At 35.7% G+C, this 19,970-nt stretch overlaps 1 protein-coding gene across 7 annotated transcripts in view; it reads right to left on the reverse strand.

Moving 5' to 3' along the window:
- The window catches only part of MYO6 (myosin VI), a 158,580-nt gene that overhangs the window by 54,946 nt on the left and 83,664 nt on the right, over positions 1 to 19,970 (reverse strand). For all 7 annotated transcript variants that reach the window (XR_013960339.1, XM_080663672.1, XM_080663671.1 and 4 more), the window contains exons 6-11: positions 19,135 to 19,240; positions 16,269 to 16,324; positions 13,755 to 13,852; positions 13,254 to 13,418; positions 8,833 to 8,913; positions 5,295 to 5,475 (exon numbers count right to left, since the gene is read on the reverse strand). Coding sequence is in view for 6 of the 7 variants with exons in the window: in XM_080663672.1 (XP_080519798.1) it covers positions 5,295 to 5,475; positions 8,833 to 8,913; positions 13,254 to 13,418; positions 13,755 to 13,852; positions 16,269 to 16,324; positions 19,135 to 19,240 (687 nt within the window). In the remaining variant the exon portion in view is untranslated. The remainder of the gene's footprint in view (positions 1 to 5,294; positions 5,476 to 8,832; positions 8,914 to 13,253; positions 13,419 to 13,754; positions 13,853 to 16,268; positions 16,325 to 19,134; positions 19,241 to 19,970) is intronic.

Consider the following 19,970-nt stretch of genomic DNA (forward strand, 5'->3'; position numbering starts at 1 on the left):
AAGTTGCATATGGAGTTAGAATAGTGCCTAGTACACAGAAATCACTATATAAAGGTTAACTATTATCTTTAATATTAATATTTATTAATAAATATTTTACCAATTTTTTAAGGTTTAATATGTTTCTAAAGTTATTATTTCAAGACTTATTTGAAAACGAATATGAGAATTTTATCATAACATGTTAGTAAACTATTAAATAGACAGGTCTCAGGAACAACAGACCATGAGAGCTTATATGAGTAGGGGTGGTCAAGACAATTCATTGGGGAAATATTTTTTTCAACAAATGGCCCTAGAAAAACTGGATATTCATATACAAAAGAATGAAGATGGATACCTACTTCACACCATACACAAAAATAACTCAAAATGAGTCAAAGACCTAAATATAACCTAAAACTATTAAACTCTTAGAAGAATACACAATAAAAATCTTCATGACACTGTAGTAGGTAATGGTGTTTCAGATATGACAACAAAAGCACAAGCAACAAAAGAAAAAAAAAGATAAATTGAACTTCATCTAAAAAATAATGTTTGTATTTCAAAAAACACTATCCAAGAATTGAAAAGCTAACCCACAGAATAAGAGAAAACATTTGCAAATTATATATCTGATAAGAAATTTATATCTAGAATGTATTTACTAAAACAGGTACAACTTGATAATAAAAGGACAACCTAGCCCTAACCGGTTTGGCTCAGTGGATAGAGCATCATCGGCCTGTGAACTGAAGGGTCCCATGTTCGATTCCGGTCAAGGGCATGTACCTTGGGTGTGGGCACATCCCCCATAGGGAGTGTGCAGGAGGCAGCTGATTGATGTTTCTCTCTCATCGATGTTTCTCTCTATCCCTCTCTCTCTCCTCCTCCCTTCCTCTCTGTAAAAAATCAATAAAATATATCTTTTATTAAAAAAGGACAACCCAATTAATAAATGGACAAAATATGTGAATTGACATTTCTCAAAGAAAAGGTATAAAAATGGCCTATAAAGACATGAAAAGTTGTTCAACATCTTGAGCCATCAGGAAAATGCAAACAAAAGCCACAATGAGATAAACACTTCACACTCACTATGAAGGCTACACTCTGACAGACAAAGACGATGTTGGTGAGGATGTGAAGAAACAGGAACCTTCCATACACTATTGATGAGAATGTAAAATGGTACACTACTTTGAAAAATAGTCTGACAGTTCCTCAAAAAGTTAATCATAGAGTTACCCTATGACTCAACAATTCCAGTCCCAGCATATACCCAAGAGAAATAAAAACACGTCCATGCAAAAATCTGTACACAGATATTTATAGCAGCATTATTCATAATAGCCAAAGTTGGAAACCCAAATGTTCATCAAATGATGAATGGATAAACAAAATGTGGCATATCCATACAATGGGATATTACTCAGCAGTAAAAAGAAATATAGACACAAAAATAAAGTCACAAAAGACCATAGTAAATACGATGATTCAATAAATATGAAATGTGGTAATAGACAAATTTAGAGAGACAGAAATTAGAATAATGGTTGCCTAAGGCTGAGGAATTTGTGAGGGAATGTGGTGGGGGGGGCACTGCTAAATGGTATGGAATTTCTTTTTTGTGCTTACAGTGCTCTAAAACTGATTGTGGTTATGGTTGTACAACACTGAGTATAGTAAAAACCATTGAATTGTACACTTTGCATGGGTAAATTGTATGGTATGAATTATATTTCAATAAAGCTGCTAAAAAAAGAGGGGAGAGAATACTTAAATGTTATTAAACTTCTAACTCTATTAAAATAACCTTACTACTCATTTTTAGTTTCTACACACATATGCATTATCTAAAATTATGTAACTGAAAAAAGTGACTATCAATAATTCATTAATTTCTTTAAAAACTTCTCTTTTACTATTTTGCAAAGATTCTTACATATTTCCAGGAATTATGTAAAGCTAATGTAAGAAAATAATTATTTTTAAAGTTTTAAAAAAGTAAAATACTGTAAAATAATGTAAGGTTTTCATGTTACTCCCCTTCCAAAGAGGAACTTCTTTGAACATTTAAAAAAATTGTTATAATAACATATAATTTTGCTATGTGGAATTTAAAAAGCATAGAAAGTCCCAATAAGTTTTTGTTGTTGTTGTTTTGCATTTCCATCATGAAAAAGCTTTTCAGTAACAGTGTCTTCTAAAAATCTACTGGAGAATAAATTTTCTAATATAATAACTGCAAAACTGATCTAAATAGACACTTCTCGAAAGAAGACAGAAGGAAGGCCAAGAGACATATGAAAACCTGCTCAAAGTCACTAATCATCAGAGAGATGCAAATCAAAACAACAATGCGGTACCATGTCACACCTCTCAGAATGGCTATTATCAACAAATCAAAAAACGACAAGTGCTGGCGAGGATGTGGAGAAAAAGGAACCCTCGTGCACTGCTCGTGGGAATGCAGACTGGTGCAGCCACTGTGGAGAACAGTATGGAGTTTCCTCAAAAAACTAAAAATGGAACTCCCATTTGACCCAGTAATCACACTCCTAGGAATATATCCCAAGAAACTAGAAACACCAATCAGAAAGGATATATGCACCCCTATGTTCATAGCAGCACAATTCACCATAGCTAAGATTTGGAAACAGCCTAAGTGCCCATCAGCACATGAGTGGATTAAAAAACTGTGGTACATCTACACAATGGAATACTATGCTGCTGTAAAAAAGGAGGAGTTCTTACCATTTGCAACAACATGGATGGAACTGGAGAGCATTATGCTAAGTGAAATAAGCCAGGCAGAGAAAGATAAATATCACATGATCTCACTCCTTTGTGGAATATAATGAACAACATAAGCTGATGAACAAAAATAGATCCAGAGACAGAGAAACATCAATCAGAAGGTCAAACCTCAGGGAAGGTAGGGGAGGGTGGGGGTAAGGGGGAAAGATCAACCAAAGGACTTTTATGCATGCATGTAAGCCTAATCAATAGACACAGACAACAGGGGGGTGGGGGCATAAATGGGAGGTGGGGAGCAATGGGGGAATAAGGACACATATGTAATACCTTAATCAATAAAGAAATTTTAAAAATAAATAAATAAAATAACTGCAAAAATATTCACAGCTTTCTCAGATTGTGAAAATGCCAAAATTGAGCTCTCTAGTGGGAAAAAAATCAATTCTAATTAGACAGAAACCATTTAGGTCTATAGGAAGGGTCATAGGAAGGATGAAGAGTAATATACTCAAATCTTAGCTATTAAAATAAAAATAACCCCTTTTATTAATTGTATTAATTTATTGCCTCATTCCAATCTTCTTGGCTTTCTGTTCATTTTCCCTTCAACTGAAAAAAAATTTGAAAAGAAGAACAAAAGATAATGTAAATGTGTTATGTGCCTTTTGACCATTTAAGTGCTTTTCAACTAACTAGATCATGCCCCATTTATGATTGTCTATATACATTTGCATGTTCTACCTCAGGATGATAACATGAGGTAAGAAAATGTTACTTATCACTCCTAAAACAATTCCAAAGTGTGCATTAAATATTCTAAATTGTTTTTGTGTTACTTAGAGCTCCCACAGGCTCCCTTGGTATAACAATGACATAGAGGAAATGAAATGTGTTTTAACGTAAATTACGCTTTCAAAATAAATGTTAAAAATCCCTCAAAAAAACGAATAAAAAATTTAATTCACACTAAGAACATACCTGGTTTTGCTTATTTCTTCTTCTCATTTTAAACTGGAAGTAATCTGTATTTTTATTTTCCTTATTCATTAAAAATACTTATAGTGTGATTACTATGTGCCAGACAGAAGTATTCACATCATTTCACAAATATTTAACTCATTTATTCCTCTCTTTAACATGAGGTAGGGACTGAACCGAGACACGGAGAAGTTCCGGGCCCAAGGTCACATGGGTAGTTAACACAGGGTGAACAGTCTGCTTCAAGTGCACTATTAAACACTATGCTACATCTGATGTTACTGACTTCACAGCATCACAGGACATTAAATCTACAAGTCAATAAGGCTGTCTATTTGAATCTGCTCATTCACAGATCACCACGTTTAGGAAGGTCAGTGACTTGGGGCATAGAGGGAAAATTAACTGAGTTATTTAAACATGGGTAGCACTTGGCTCTCATATCAACAATTTCATTAACAACCATTTTACACACCTGTGTAAAATGGAGATCATATCCCCCACCTCATTATTTTTATCAAGTTTAGGTTATGATTATGATGTTTATGATGAAATACTGTCTATATAGAGTCTTGCACACAGAAGGCACACTTTTAAATGTTCTTTTTCCTCACCCTTGTACCTCTTCCCTATATGCATACTATTGCTAGATACTACACTTTAAGAGCACTTCTCATGAATTATTTCATTATTTTACAAATGAAAAAAACCAAGGCTCAGAGAGCTTCTGGGATCTGACACCAAAGCCCATGGTATTGACTCCTCTATGAAATGGTGCTTTCAATATTTTTAACTCAGTATAAGATTTTTAAATAATGTGTTTATGGAGGAGCTAACTGCCTTTTTTTCTAATGTCAGATTTTAGGCTTTGCTGCCAACAGTCTACCACAACTACTCAACTCTGCCACTACAGCACAAAAGCTGGAACAAACAAGGCATAAGTGAAATGGGTGTGGCTGTGTTCTAACAACTCTGAATTACTGAAACAAGCAGCTGGTCAGACTCAGCCATGGGCCATAGTTTCCCAACCCCTGTATTCACAGAACAAATTTAAGAGTGTATAAAAATTCTTACTCTTTATGTAAGGCTATATACCAAGAGAGTTGAAAAGTTATTATCATGCATGCACTTAAATGCTCTTTTCAATTTGCAAAGTTCAACCTATTTTAATTTCCCAGTAATAAAGTATATGGGCTTTTATGTATTCAATTGCCCCAATTAACTGAGCCAAATTTAAATCAATGAGCCTAAAAAAAATGTCAAAATACCTTAACAGATGGTAGAGAATTATTCTGTTCATTTATTAGAAAAGTATAATATCAGTTGAAAAATGTCACTAAATATGACCCTGGCAGTTACTTGTCCTTCATAAAGTGAGTGTATTCCTCATCAGAATAGTGACTGACAATGCAGCATCCTTCATTTGCATGACTCACCATACAACAGTAAATTCTAGAAATTTCAGGGTATTAACAAACCTGCACACGGTTTCAATTTACATCTGACAAAGAAATGACAGAACCTCTAGTTTTACTCCTTAAAAAAAAAAGGAAACAAAAAAACCACAAAGATACCTGAAGTGCTTCCGGCTTCCTCAAAATCAATATTTCCAAGGTGCAGGACACCAGCTACTACCCGGAACAAATCAAGCTTTTCTTCATCATCCAAACCAATCTTTTTCATGGCTGTGCACATTCTAATGAAATCTCCATGGTCATCTAACAAAGGATCTTTCAAGGAACCTGCTTTAAGATACTATAAAATAGGAAGACATCAATTAGCTGCATTCTACATTATTTAAAGCATACTAAAAAAACACTACACAAAGTCTACTGGTGCACTATATAACATGCAAAAATAAAATGTGCTGACGGAAAAACTTCAATATTCTAACATTCAAAAATTGAATGGCTAGGCAAAGTGTATACAGAATCTCTCTGTATAATTCTTTCAACTGCATATGAATAAAAATTTCAGTCAAAAATGGAATAAGAACCCTAGCTGGTTTGGCTCAGTGGATAGAGCGTCTGCCTGTGGACTGAAGGGTCCCAGGTTCGATTCCAGTCAAGGGCACATGCCCAGGTTGTGCGCTTGATCCCCAGTAGGGGGCAATGCAGGAGGTAGTCCATCAATGATTATCTCGCATCATTGATGTTTCTATCTCTCTCTTCCTCTCCCTTCCTCTCTGAAATCAATAAAAAAAATATTAAAAAACTGAATAAGATGTTTTCCAATTTAATTACCATATTAATTCTAAAGCGTATAATGCTAGGGTGTTAAATAAAAATAAAAATTGAGTAAAAAAGAATGGAAGATTAGTGGTTGAAATGAATCAACATGAACCACAGGTCAAAATGAACTGAGGCAAAAAAATTGTAAAAAAAGTTTTAATCTGACACTTAGTATTATAACCCTTTAGGTTAACTGCCATCAACTGCACTAATATTCAACAGTAGTAAATAGTGGACAGGCTAATAAGTTTTCATGGCCTGAGAATTACTTTTTAAACTTTTCTGTATAAATATAAATGAGGTAAAATGTATTAGTAAGCATTATGCTTACTCTAAGAATTTAAGCAATGACTGAAAACATTTTAGAAAAAATGAAGAGAAAATTTTATTTCTCTCCTAAAAAAAAAACACAAAAACATGCATCTAAAATATCCATTTGTTAGAACTTATAACAAACTCAGAAAACAGAAGGAAAAATCAGGTCTGCAAAAACTAAAAGGAGAAAAATAAAAGTTACTGGACATAGAAAGGTTGGACTAGAAATTTTCCAGAACTTGAGAATGAATAAGTAAAATTAAACATTAGGTAACAGCATGAGAATTAATTGGCCATTAAAGACGCCTCTAGGAGATGTTTCTTCTCCTCTGATTGCCCACCTGCTTCTCAGCTAAAGTTGATTGCCTTCCACAAAATTCTTTAAAATGTTTAATTATGTTTGTGTAAAATTTCTGGAAAATGTCTAGATAAAGAAATTTTATTTTATTTTTTAAAGCAGTAAAGGAAACCATCGCAGGCAGCCAAAGTTAACAGAAAACATACATCACGCAGAATTTTTAGTCTTGCAATTGAATGGTTACATCATTTAAGAACTGTTCTTAATCAAATGTTAATGAATACATTGCAATTATGGAAGACTAAAAATACTGCATTCTCCTAAAAATTACACACAGCTTAAAGACACTCAAATGGAACTAGGCAAAGTATTCTAATTAGTCAAAATGATCACCTCATCCTCCTGATAAAGAAGACATAAAAAGTAATTTAAACATATTAATTCATTGTTCACTTATATATCTCTATAAACTTAATAATATAAATAAGATTCCTAACAAAGTTTCCTGACATTAAAATCAGAAAGAGTACATTTTCTTCATAGGAGAGTACCATGTTACTCTTTAAAGAGTAAAATCCAATTTTCTTTCCTCTCTACTCAAATTATTCCATGCCAAAGGCAATGTCTCCATTATCTTAGTGGAAAGAATATAATTTCTATATTTTGATGATGCCTTATGAAAATATAGGTTATCATGACAAAGTAAGATCTATACTAATAAAAGGGTAATATGCTAATTAGACCGGACATCTTCCGGATGACCTTCCAGATGTCCTTCTGGACAAAGCCATGGTGGCGGGGCCGAAGCAAAGGCGGTCAGGGGCAATCAGGCCAGCAGGGGAGAGCAGTTAGGAGGATCAGGCAGGCAGGGGAGAGCAGTTAGGGGCAACCAGGCCAGCAGGGGAGGGCAGTTAGGGGCAACCAGGCCAGCAGGGGAGGGCAGTTAGAGGCGCCCAGGCCGACAAGGGAGGGCAGTTAGGGGCAACCAGGCAGGCAGGGGAGGGCAGTTAGGGGTGACCAGGCTGGCAGAGGAGCAGTTAGGGGCAATCAGGCAGGCAGGCAGAGTGGTTAAGGGCTATCAGGCAGGTAAGCAGTTAGGAGCCAGCGGTCCCGAATTGCGAGAGGGATATCCGACTGCCGGTTTATCGGGCCTAAACTGGCAGTCGGACATTCCCCAAAGGGTCCCGGATTGGAGAGGGTGCAGGCCAGGCTGAGGGACACCCCCCCCCCCCCCGTGAACGAATTTCGTGCACCAGACCTCTAATATCATAATAAACATTAATGTTACTTCTTAAAGTTCCAACCATGGATGTAACAAACTAAAATTTATAATTTATAGTTCAGATATCTGGGTCTAAAATGATAGCTAAAATGTCAATTTAAAAATTAACTGCTTAGAATTCAAAATACTGAGAATTTTCATTGCTTTCTGTTCTTTTCCATGAATATAATAAAGACATAATTCATCTCACTCATTTTGAAAGGTGTCAAAAGCATCTGACTCTCAAATGCAGAAGCATTAAAAACTGAGCACAATAAAAACATGTTCAATTAAGTACTCAATATAAATATCGTAATAAAATTAATAAAGACAATATGACTAGTCCCTATAATTACTCCTGACTTTGTATTTTACAATTTATACTCCTTGAGTAGATACAGATTAATACCACTTATTACTTACACAATGCATATTAAAATTTATAAGTGTTATAGTAAATTTTTAGATTAAGAATTTAATGTTCTTTAAATAATACCTAATGGTATAATTATAAATAATTACTTTTAGAAATGTAATAATTAAAGCCTATATACAAAAATTTTTATAATATATTACAGAAATATGGTTTAAAGAGAAATACAATAATATATAAGCATTAATTCACAATAATGTCTACCACAAAGCTTATTTCTGCCTTGAAGTAGGCAATTATAAAAGACATATTTTATACTTAATCTCAAGTGGGTAATATGAGAGCAAGTTTCAAAAATATTAGCAAAGGGTAATTCTTAGGCAATTCAACACCCTCTTGCCGCAAAAAGAACAAGAGGAGAGCAGTGTAGGAGCCAGAACCTGAAGCTCTGTAGATACCAGCACAGGATCAAGTACTACATACACTCTGGAGAGGATTGAATGAGTATTTGCTTTTCAAAAGTACAAGCCTAAAAGTAAGAAATCTTATGTGGGCTCCAAAATAAAAAATATATCTTTTAGCACAGTTTTTTGGGTATTAAAGATTTTAATTAAAAACGAATAGTCTACTATACCTCAGGACTTTTTCGGTTCTGCAAAATTTGTTTGTCAGTTTCCTTGTTAGCAAAGTATCTAGTGCAGCCTCGGTTTAAATACTATAACAAAGAAATGTAAAATACAATTAACAAATATGATCCTCAGGAAAACAGTTCAGGAGACAACACAACTTATCAAGTAGCGGTAACCATAAAGAATCTCTAAACCTAACCTCTCAAGGAAAATCAGTACTTCTATATAAGCATTTTACTCCTACTAATCAAACCAGGGGTGTTGAAAATCACAATTCCTCGCAGTACATTACATTTTATGATTAACATGAAAATCAATACCATAAAGCTTTTTAAAGGGCAGCAATTTAAAATATTCACAGTGTCAAATAACTTCATATCTACTACAGATAATAATGAAAATCACCTTCTTACTAAATGTGTAAAAGAGTCTCAAATAATTTAAGACCCACACAGTGTGGTAAATATTTCAAGTAAATAATTAAGAAATATTATCTTTGAATTTCTTAATTTTTTATTTTTAGAACCAGTTCTTTAAAACATGCCTTTCATATTTACTGACAGTTAACACTGACTACACATAAATTACGATACTTGCTAATAATAACCTTCATATTCAAATAACAGTTTCATCTTTTATCTCAATGATTGTCTTTGTTGCCCAGAAGCCTTTTAAAGGCTATATGCTTTCAAAACATAAAACAAGGGAAGTAGGTGGAAGAAAATAATATTATATTGGTCTCAAAGGGAATCTATTACCCACCTTTAAGGGAGTGGGGGTAGGGGCAGGAAGGAAGTGCACAAGGAACAAGATGGCAAATTTTTAAAAAACATCTCAGGGCCTCTTAAATCAGGTCACTATGATTCCATCCATCATAGCATGTATTCCAAGATTTAAAATGCCACATTATATAGATAGCAAGGGGGAAAATTATAGTAAATTTTTAAATAAATTAATATTTTAGATCAGAGGTCAGCAAACTGCGGCTCGCAAGCCACATATGGCTCACGAACCGCGGTTTGCCGCTCTGTTGACTAATGAGTTTGCTGACCACCGACCTAGACTCTCGATTCCAATAATTACAGGCTGTTGTTGTTCCTTGTGATTAAGCCCCTATCCAGTGGTCGGCAAACTCAGTAGTCAACAGAGCAGCAAACCACGGCTTGCCAGCCACATGTGGCTCGCGAGCCGCAGTTTGCCGACCACTGTTTTAGATGATCAATGCATCCATCTATCTTTCCCCCTCCATTATAATGAAATATTAAAACTGGTAAAAAACAGAAAATGTTGGTAGTAAGTTTTTCTTTCTACTGTAGAAACTTTGGGGAGAAAATAAGAGAAAGGAGGGGGAATAATACTGGTAAGTATTTTCAATGAACTATTTCAAAAAAGAGCTCTAATATTTAGTAAGATAATAGTAGCTTAAACATACAGAGCCCAAACAAATGTTTTCTTTAGTAGCAAGAGTTTATCCCCCAACCCTAATTGTTTTTATCAATTACTTGGCTATTGGACAGATGAACTTAATATTACAACCTAGGAAATGTACTTGTGTCTTCCAAGTTTTCTGTAAATAGAAAATTGTAACTATTCTTGACATCTATCCACACTCAATCAAAGCTTTATATATGCTTAAGGATCTTTGCATGACTATAAAATATGCTTCCACAAAACATATACAAAAATTTTAGCAAATTTTGAATAATGTAAGAATGTAAACCTTTATTTTACAAAATACGTGTATTTTATGGAAGTGTTCACCCTACTGTAGGGTTCTCCTTTATCTTTACCACCTTATCTATAATTGCTGTAAACTACAGAAAAACCTGATGAAATTATCAACACACTTCCAAACCACTGTAAGGTATAATTATTTGGAGGGAGGAATAGAGAGGTGCATGTATGCATGTATGAGAGGAATATCCAAGAGAGCAGATGTATTTGGGTGAAAGGCAATGCTGTTCCTCTAGTCTCCTAACACCAAAGGATTCGCTTGTGAAAGAGGAAATCATGCCTTCCAAGTCACGCTACAGAGGCAGGAAACTCTCTGACCTGGTAAAGAATTTCAGTAGCTGCCCTTTTAGGATGCCTACCATTATGCCAGGAAAATCGGTACATTCTGGGACACACAAAAACTATGCTCTAAGCCTCCAAGCAGAAATGCTAGATTAGGACAAGAGTAGTCACATCACTTTATCATTAACTCATTGAAGACAGAGCCACTTCATGATTTTTACATTTCATATGATTCACAGTAATTTATATTCCTTTTCTAAAAATCATTGTATAGATATGCCTCTTCTACTTTCATGAAGATAATGTGGTCAACTAATTGCAAATTCCAATTAATTTGGTGAGTTCTAGAGAAGGCTGAACATTTTAAAGGTATACAAATAGATGAAGTTATAAAGCACTTTGAAACAATTACATTTTAAAATTTCCAAGTACACATTAAAGGAAACTAACTGAATAGAGAGAAGCTATGATAAATACACACACGTACACACAGAGAGAATAAATACATATATATGGCATGATTTTCAAATGGAGGATTCCTGTCCAAAGAGGACTATCAAAATTACCTGGAAAATTTTATACATACTACATTTCTAACCCCCATCCCAAGACTCCCATATCTCTCTCACAAGGACACTATTTTCTTCTTGTTTTTTTTTTAAAGAATTCTTTATTGTTGAAAGTATTGCATATGTCCCCCTTTGACCTCCTCCAGCCCACCCTGCCCCAGGCCTTCACCACCCTATTGTCTGTGTCCATGGGTTATGCATATATGCATACAAGGTCTTTGATTGGTTACCTCCCATCCACCCACCCTCCCCCACCTTTCCTCTGAGATTCTGCACTCTGTTCCATGCTTCCATGTCTCTGGATCAGTTTATTTTGTTACTTAGATCCCACATATGAGTGAGATCATGTGATATTTATACTTTTCTGACTGACTTATTTCACTTAGCATGATACTCTCCAGGTACAGGGACACTATCTTCTAGCTGAAAATTTGTAAATTATGCTAGCCATCCCTAGTCACCACTTCCTGAAACTCAATTGGCTTGCAATTCCTGGCACTCGTGATTTTCTCTGTACTTCCCTCACAACTCTACTTGAGCTTCCTTTCTTGGGCAACTCTTTATCTGCTCATCCTCCACTTTTCTACATTATACAATCTCTTTAGACAATCTCATCTATTCACTGTCATGGTTCTAACTTCCACCAGAGTACCATCTCCCAAACCTGTCACTCCAGCACTGACACTGATCTTCTGAACATCTCTGCTCAGATGATCCATAGGTTCCAAATTGAACTCATCCTATATGCTAAATCTTTCATCTGGCCCCAATATGGTATTTATATCCACCACTCAGTTTTCCTAATCAAATTTTGGGAAATTATCCCAGACTCTTTCTTCTCCCTACCATAATCAGTCTCCAAGTCCTATCAATATTACCTCATAATATTTTGTAAGTCTACTACTCTGTAACCTTGCCATCCATAAAACAAATTCATACACCGAAAAATTCTTATTTCAACCTGTAGCCATAGATTCCCAAACAATTTATCCTTGGCTGTTATTTCAATCCATCTCATCCTCTATTCCCTTAAAGCCATCTCCATATTAAAGCCAGAGGAAAGAATAGATCTGACATCCAATTTTCTACTTAAAGCCCTTAAACAGCTCCTTATTAACTACAGAAGTTCAAACTCTCAAGCATCACCTCCTACCATTTCCTGCCTTACTGTTTCTTGCCTTTCTCTGTTCATCTTTTGCATCTACCAGGAATAACCTTTCCATCTTTCCTTCTCTAGTCAACACTTGAAAATCCTGCAGGATTCAGTTGTTCCAGTAAGCTTTTCCAAAATCCCCAGCATCCTGTGCATATCTATTTATCATTTCAACCCATCAATCAGTGTGTGTGTGTGTGTGTGTGTGTGTGTGTGTGTGTGTCCAGACCTAGGTTGCTCAGAAGCAGGACTTATTTCACTTATCTTTATAACCCTGGCACAATGTCTGGCACCCACTGGGCAAGCAAAAATATTTGTTGTTGAACTGAATTAAGGAAGGTAATATTAATTCAGTGGTCAAGCTTATTTTTTTTTTTTACAAAAAGTAAAAGGTAACTTTAAAGCCAACATTACAGAACTAGTACAAATTTCTTATTGAGCTCACATTGATAAGGTTATTAACATCTATCCTTTTACCTATCCATTATATAATCCCTCATAAGGTGTTAAATTATAAAGGCAGCAGTAAGTCTCAATAGAAAGCTACTTAGTACAGAAATTATGTCATGTTACATAAAGCTATCAAAATTTAAGTTACACAAAACTATCAAAATCCACTAAAATAAATTTTATAGTCAAAGACAATTCAATATGCAAGTCTTGCATGAAATTTTTTCATCCAACTTACCCGAAAATTATCTGGGGAGCTCAAATGAAGTTTTTCCCTAATATCTTCAGAAGCACCAGCACACAACCTATAAAAGATATGGTAATTCCTCTCCTCTTTGCCTTGAACACAGATCCTAGATTTCTCTAGAAGATAATGGGAAACGAATCCTCCAACAACTGAACTCTAAAAAACAAAACAGAGAGAAAACACATTTTTGCATGTCAAGTCTTAAAGTATAACAGATAAATGTTAAAGTATTTATCTTTTCTAATAAACATTTGTCTATCAAAAAGGTTGTAATGTTTATCAAATAAAGGGGGAAAAACAGATAACTAAATGTAAGCTTCAAGTGTTTATAGAGGTCATAGTGCGAACATATATATTATCCCATCTATTTAAAGTAACAGAGAGACACTTAAACAAATTTATCACAAGTTCAAGTACAGTACCAATTCTATTAAAACCCTTGTATTTTTCAAAAACACTCCCCAAACATATCATCCCCAAACTCACTCTCACCTTTTCATTGAAATGTATTTCTACAAATTTTCCAAATCGACTGCTATTATTGTTGCGAACAGTCTTTGCATTTCCAAAGGCTTCCAAGAGTGGGTTAGCTATTAAAATAGAAATGAAAATATTCCATCAAAAATTAGCATAAAGGAAATTTATAAAATGATATAGCTAAAAATGTTCTCAAAAATATTACATGAAAATTCACATGAAATGCCAATTCCCACAAATATTTACTGAGTATTCTCTGCTCAGGCCTTATTAACATGTAAGAGATGGGAAAATTACTCAAAATATATTTAAAAATAAATATTTTATGGGAAAGACTGAATTTTTAAAAAGTCACTATGTTATAAAATTTATAACTCAATTTTTTAAATTATTCCCTAAAAATGTTAAGATTTTCACAAGCACTTCAGTCCTACTAGAGTAGTGATAATAATATTGAAAATAGCAAACCTCTTGTGACAAAATACAGGCAACAAATTATTAGTTAACTTACTTGTCTAAAATATTTTATCTATAATAATAAAAGGGTAATATGCTAATTAGACTGGACGTCTTCTGGACATCATTCCAAACATCCTTCCTGATGAAGCTGGGGCCAGAGGGAAACCAGCCCAGGTCCCGGGTGCCTGCCAGCGGCCAGAGGAGGGAAGCAGCCTGGGTCCCAGGTGCCTGCCAGCAGCTGCAGGAGGGAAGCAGCCTGGGTCCCGGGTGCCTGCCAGCGGCTGCAGGAGGGAAGTAGCCCGGGTCCCGGGTGCCTGCCAGCGGCTGGAGGAGGGAAGCAGTCAGATCTATTCTTCCCTCCGGGTGCCGTAGGGAAGCTGGTGCCAGCAGCCCGAGTCTCAAATGCTGGAGAAAAGCCAGTGCCGGCGGGAAGCCGGTGGAAGGAAGGCCTACTCTTGCACAAATTTTCATGCATCGGGCCTCTAGTATATTAATAAAACCTCCAGATTTAACATTTTTACATGCACATCCAACAAAACTAATGAACTAGTTTATAGGATTATCTACACAAGGTTCTCAGAACAATAGTTTGTAAATCTCAATAAACAAATGTAAAATTTGTTTTTATTTTATAGACATCTATTTTATTTTATATCACATCTATAAGGTTACTAGAGTCTATTCTTGTACTCACAAGAGTCTCAACTGTAAACATACCAGACTAGTGTCAATCTTAGTCACATATTCTCCCTCAACCACCTCATAAATTGCTTCACAATGTCTATCGCTGGAGTATTTTTTATGAAACTTTTAAAGTCCATTTCTCTTATTCTATCCACAGTAGAAAGCTTAACTAGTCTCTAAACCCTTTTAAAGATCACTCCCCAGTTTTTTCACTTGGAAAAATAAGTAAGAAAGCATGTAAAACTAAAGGCAATGTTAGCATATATACCTCACCTTTCAGGTGGGCAAAAAACTATTGCCCAACACGGTCAACTGACTTGTAGAAGGCCACATGACTGACTACTGGCAAAAAAGGGACTTAATTACAGGTCTCCCCAACTCCTTTACAAACCCCATCACCAGTTTTTACTGAAAGATTAATATATTAATAAAATATCTAAAAATAGGATAAGGGCCTCTCCATCAGAAAATTGTATTAACACTATTAATAATATACTCATTCCAAACTTCAATTAAGATAGCATCAAAAGATTTCTGTGTCCTGCCAGTTAATATGCGCTATCCTCTAGTAAAGGGCTGTAGAAATATTTGGAATAATACTTTCCAACTTTTCTCAACTCTAGAACACTACATGTTGTACAATACATCATGGATGAAACCAGCCTTGTGTTCAATTCTCAAGCAAGTGTGCACCTCGAGTAAACAAATCAGAATACTAATTAGTAGATTATTGAATTAACCCATAATTTGTTATTTACTTATTTATTTAATTTTAAAGGGTAATTCCCTCACTAAAGTAGGTACTTTACAGTGAATATAGCATTACTTATGAGATCCTCATACCTGTTGTGTCACAATACCACAATGAGAATTGTAAGTAAAAGTAAAAAAAAAAAAAAATTAGATCAAGAAACATGAATCAATTTATAGAGCCTTGCCTTCTAATTGTACCCTTCTGTTAAAATGATTTTTCCCAAAAGCACCTCAATTCCAAATAACTTTCTTGCTCTCTCCTATTTTACAAAAAAAAAAAAAAAAGTAAAAACAGGAGGCTACAGAGCTTCCTGTATTTCCTTCAGTTATCCAAAAGATGTTTCCTGTATTTCTTTCAATCCACTGCTGTTTATGGATCACTGATTTGCTATGTATCAGGCACTACACCAGAGGTTTGGAATATATAAACATTCCCGCCATCTTAGCATTTACATTGGTGGAGGGGAAGGAGTGACAACAGATATTAAGTAAATGAGAACATGGTATCTGAGCAAAGATTTGTTGAAGGAAGAATCTTGGGTCTCTGAGAGAACATTCCAAACCACTGAGAGAGGATTCTCCTGTACATATCTAACAACATAAAATAATAATAATTTTTAAAATTAACAATACCTTCAACAATTCGATCATCAATATCTTGACCTGTTCCATAGGATTCAGTCAGATATCTGTTTAAAATATGACATAAAAATTTAGATGACAATAAATTATAATTTTTAACATTACAATTATAATATTGTTTAATACATGTAAAATTTAAACCTGGATCTTCATTGTAACTGGTTATCTAAAATCACAAATTTATATTTAAATGCAACTATTCTGTTACAGCTCTTTAAACATTTAAATCTATCTGGATTGCCTTTAACACCTAAATCAGCATTATTTTTTAAAAACTGTTTTGGGGAATATTCTGATTTTAACCATTTGGTTTTAAATATGCCATACATTTCACACAGAAATATTCATTTTTGCATCTGATTACACAGGCTTTAGTGATGCCTATTAATTCAATCTCTCTGGCTAGATAAAATACAATAATCTGCCACTGAACAACTAGGAAATTATCACTCTTCATGTTGTTACAGTGCAAGATAAAACATGATGGAACAATGTAGGGATCGGTTATAGGGTTAAGCCTTGGACTGACCTGCTGCAAAGACGCAAACAAGTCCCAGCTTAGAGGGCACAAACCTCTTAGCATAATTAAGCTTGATCTTGTGACTACTCCCTAGATCTTTCCTGGGTAGCTAATGGGCTGTGGGAGGTGCAGCAAGTGCTGCCAAAACAAGTGAAACTTACAAGAACATTGTAAATTACCTTGTTTACCTCTGACTATAAAATAAAGTATCAGCTTGCAGTCTGGATCTGTTCTGTGGTCTCAGTCACGCACAGAAGATCCACCTGACCCAGCTTATTCTCTTTGTCTGTCTTTTCTTCATCCTTCGCTGGCCCTCCCTCAGGCTCGCCAAACCCTTGGCTGTGCTGGCGTGGCACAGAACAACTACTTGCCTGGCACATTTCAAAACAGAGTAACCTCTGACTTACAAGTTTATACCATAATTTTACAGTTTCTTACTTGTTCATTTTCAAAAGTGTATATTAACCACAGACTTACTATATGACTATTACATACAAGAGAAAAAGAAACTGAACCACTTAGAATTCCAAGAGTATTAGGAAGTATTCATTTAATAAGAATTGCCCGTGCATAACAGGCAATAACAAACTCAAATTGGTTTCATATAAATAACTCTAAATAGCATATACATTTGCATTAAAAAAATAGCAAAATTTGAAAAAGGAATCTGCCATGCAGCAATCGACTAAGAACTATAATACATAAGAACAACCCTGGTGAGAATTTAGAATGCATTCCCTGGTCCTAGCAGTAGCTTTAACACTAGACTTAACATCCCTGAGTATGCAGACTGAAAGAATTAAACTATAATGAGTACTATTGTTCCTTCTGTATTTAAAATGCTATGATTTTAAACGAAGTGTAGAGTTTAATTTGATGGCAGCACAGGGATACACTGACAGGAAGGCTGTGGAGAAGTAAAATAAGGCCAGTCATCATAAGCTAATGTAAAAAAAGGGTTTCAACTATACTAATTGCGGGGGAATATTGAGAACAATGTAAAGGTTGGGTTTTGAAGGAATATTCATAGATTTCCCTTTGCCTAGCCAGCACTGGTCTTCTCCAGTATCCTCAGAAGAATAACATCAGAAATAGTTTTCAATCTACAGAACTTAGCTTCTACATAAGGCAGGGGTGGGCAAACTTTTTGACTCGAGGGCCACAATGGGTTCTTAAACTGGACCGGAGGGCCGGAACAAAAGCATGGATGGAGTGTTTGTGTGAACTAATATAAATTCAAAGTAAAGGAGCGGAGGGGAGAGCAAGAGAACCCTCCACTCTTTCGGCTCCGCAGGCCGGATAGAACAGCCGAACGGGCCGGATCCGGCCCGCGGGCCTTAGTTTGCCCACGGTTGACATAAGGTGTCTGCTTGCAATAGCGTCATTTATAACAACATGGATGGACCTTGAGAACATTATGCAAAGTACAGTAAGTCAAACAGAAAAAGCTAAGAACTATATGATTTAATTCATATGTGTAATATAAAACTGAAGCATACAAACACAAACAGCAGTGTGGTGGTGCCAGAGGGAAGGGGTGGGGGAAGAAATGGGTCCTAATATGAAGTGACAGGAGAAGATTTGACTTTGGGTAGTGGGCACATGGTCCTATATACAGATTTTGTAAATACTCCACACATGTAATCTATATGTTCATGTTGACTAATGTCACACCAATAAAATTAAAAACATAATAATAAAAAAATATAATAAAAGGGATACAGCCCACTATTTTAAACTAGGACATAAAACATGCATAGAAATTCAAAATCAACGTGTTCAAATCAATCTCAAAGAGATATTTGTATCTCTTTGTTCATAACATATTCATTGCAGCACTATTCACAGTAGCCAAGAGATGGAAGCAATCCAAGTGCACACTGATAAATGACTGTGTAAACAAAATGTAATATATACATACAATGGAACATTATTCAGCCTTACTAAGGAAGGAAATTCTGACATATGCTACAACATAAATGAACCTGAGGACATTACATTAAGTGGAAAAAGCCAGTCACAGAAAGACAAACACAGTATGATTTACTTATATGAGAGGTATCTAGAATAGTCAAAATCACAGAAGCAGAAAACACAAGGGTGGTTGCCAAGGGCTGAGCTAGAGGAAAATGGGGAATTGTGTAATAGGTACAGTTTCAGTGTTGCAAGATGAAAAATTCTGGAAATTGACTGAAAAACAATGTGAATATATTGAATATTACTGAACTGTACACTTAGAAATGGTTGAGATGGTAAATTTTGCTATACATTTTTATCACAATAAAAAAAAAATCAACCTGTTCAAATTTTATTCTACATTAGCTCAATATTTCTCACCTTAGAACAAATTTTGTATTTTCCGTTTTGCCAGCTCCAGATTCTCCAGATACAATGATAGACTGACTCATCTTGAGCACCTTCATGTCTCGAAAAGCCTTATCAGCTGGACTCAAAATAACACATTAATGATGAACAGTGCATCAAATACAGATGACAGAAAATTCATTTATTATCAAAGAGAAATGGCTCCTAAAGAAATTATAAATGTGTGCTTATCCTATCTAATAAAAGAGTAATATGCAAATTGACCTTACCTCCGCTACATCCACCAGCCACGCCCACCAGCCAATCAGGAGCAAGTATGCAAATTAACACAACCAAGATGGCTGCGGCCATGGAGTGAGCAGGAGGCTTGGGTTTCCCCGGTAATGGAGGAAGCCAAACTTTCCGCACACCCTGGCTGGCCTAGGCCTCCACTCAAGGCTACAGAGTTTCAATTATAGAAGATAAATGAATCCCACAAAAATGACTGTGGCCACAGAGCAAGCGGCTCCACTCAAGGCTACAAAGTTTCAATTATAGAAGATAAATAAATCCCAGATACCAGGGCCTCCACTTGGGTCGCTGGAGGGCGTGGCCAGCCTGCAAACCACCACAGGACCCTCGCCCAGGCCGCCCCATGCCCCAAGGGAACCCCCACCCTGATCCGGGACACCCTTCAGGGCAAACCAGCTGGCCCCCACCCATGCACCAGGCTTCTATCCTATCTAATAAAAGAGTAATATGCAAATTGACTGTCACTCCAACACACAAGATGGCTGCCCCCATGTGGACACAAGATGGCCACCAGAAGATGGCCAGCAGGGGAGGGCAGGTGGGAGGGACCAGGCCTG

Source organism: Plecotus auritus (assembly GCF_963455305.1).
Source record: "Plecotus auritus genome assembly, chromosome: 4".
In the NCBI taxonomy this organism is placed as follows: Eukaryota; Metazoa; Chordata; class Mammalia; order Chiroptera; family Vespertilionidae; genus Plecotus; species Plecotus auritus.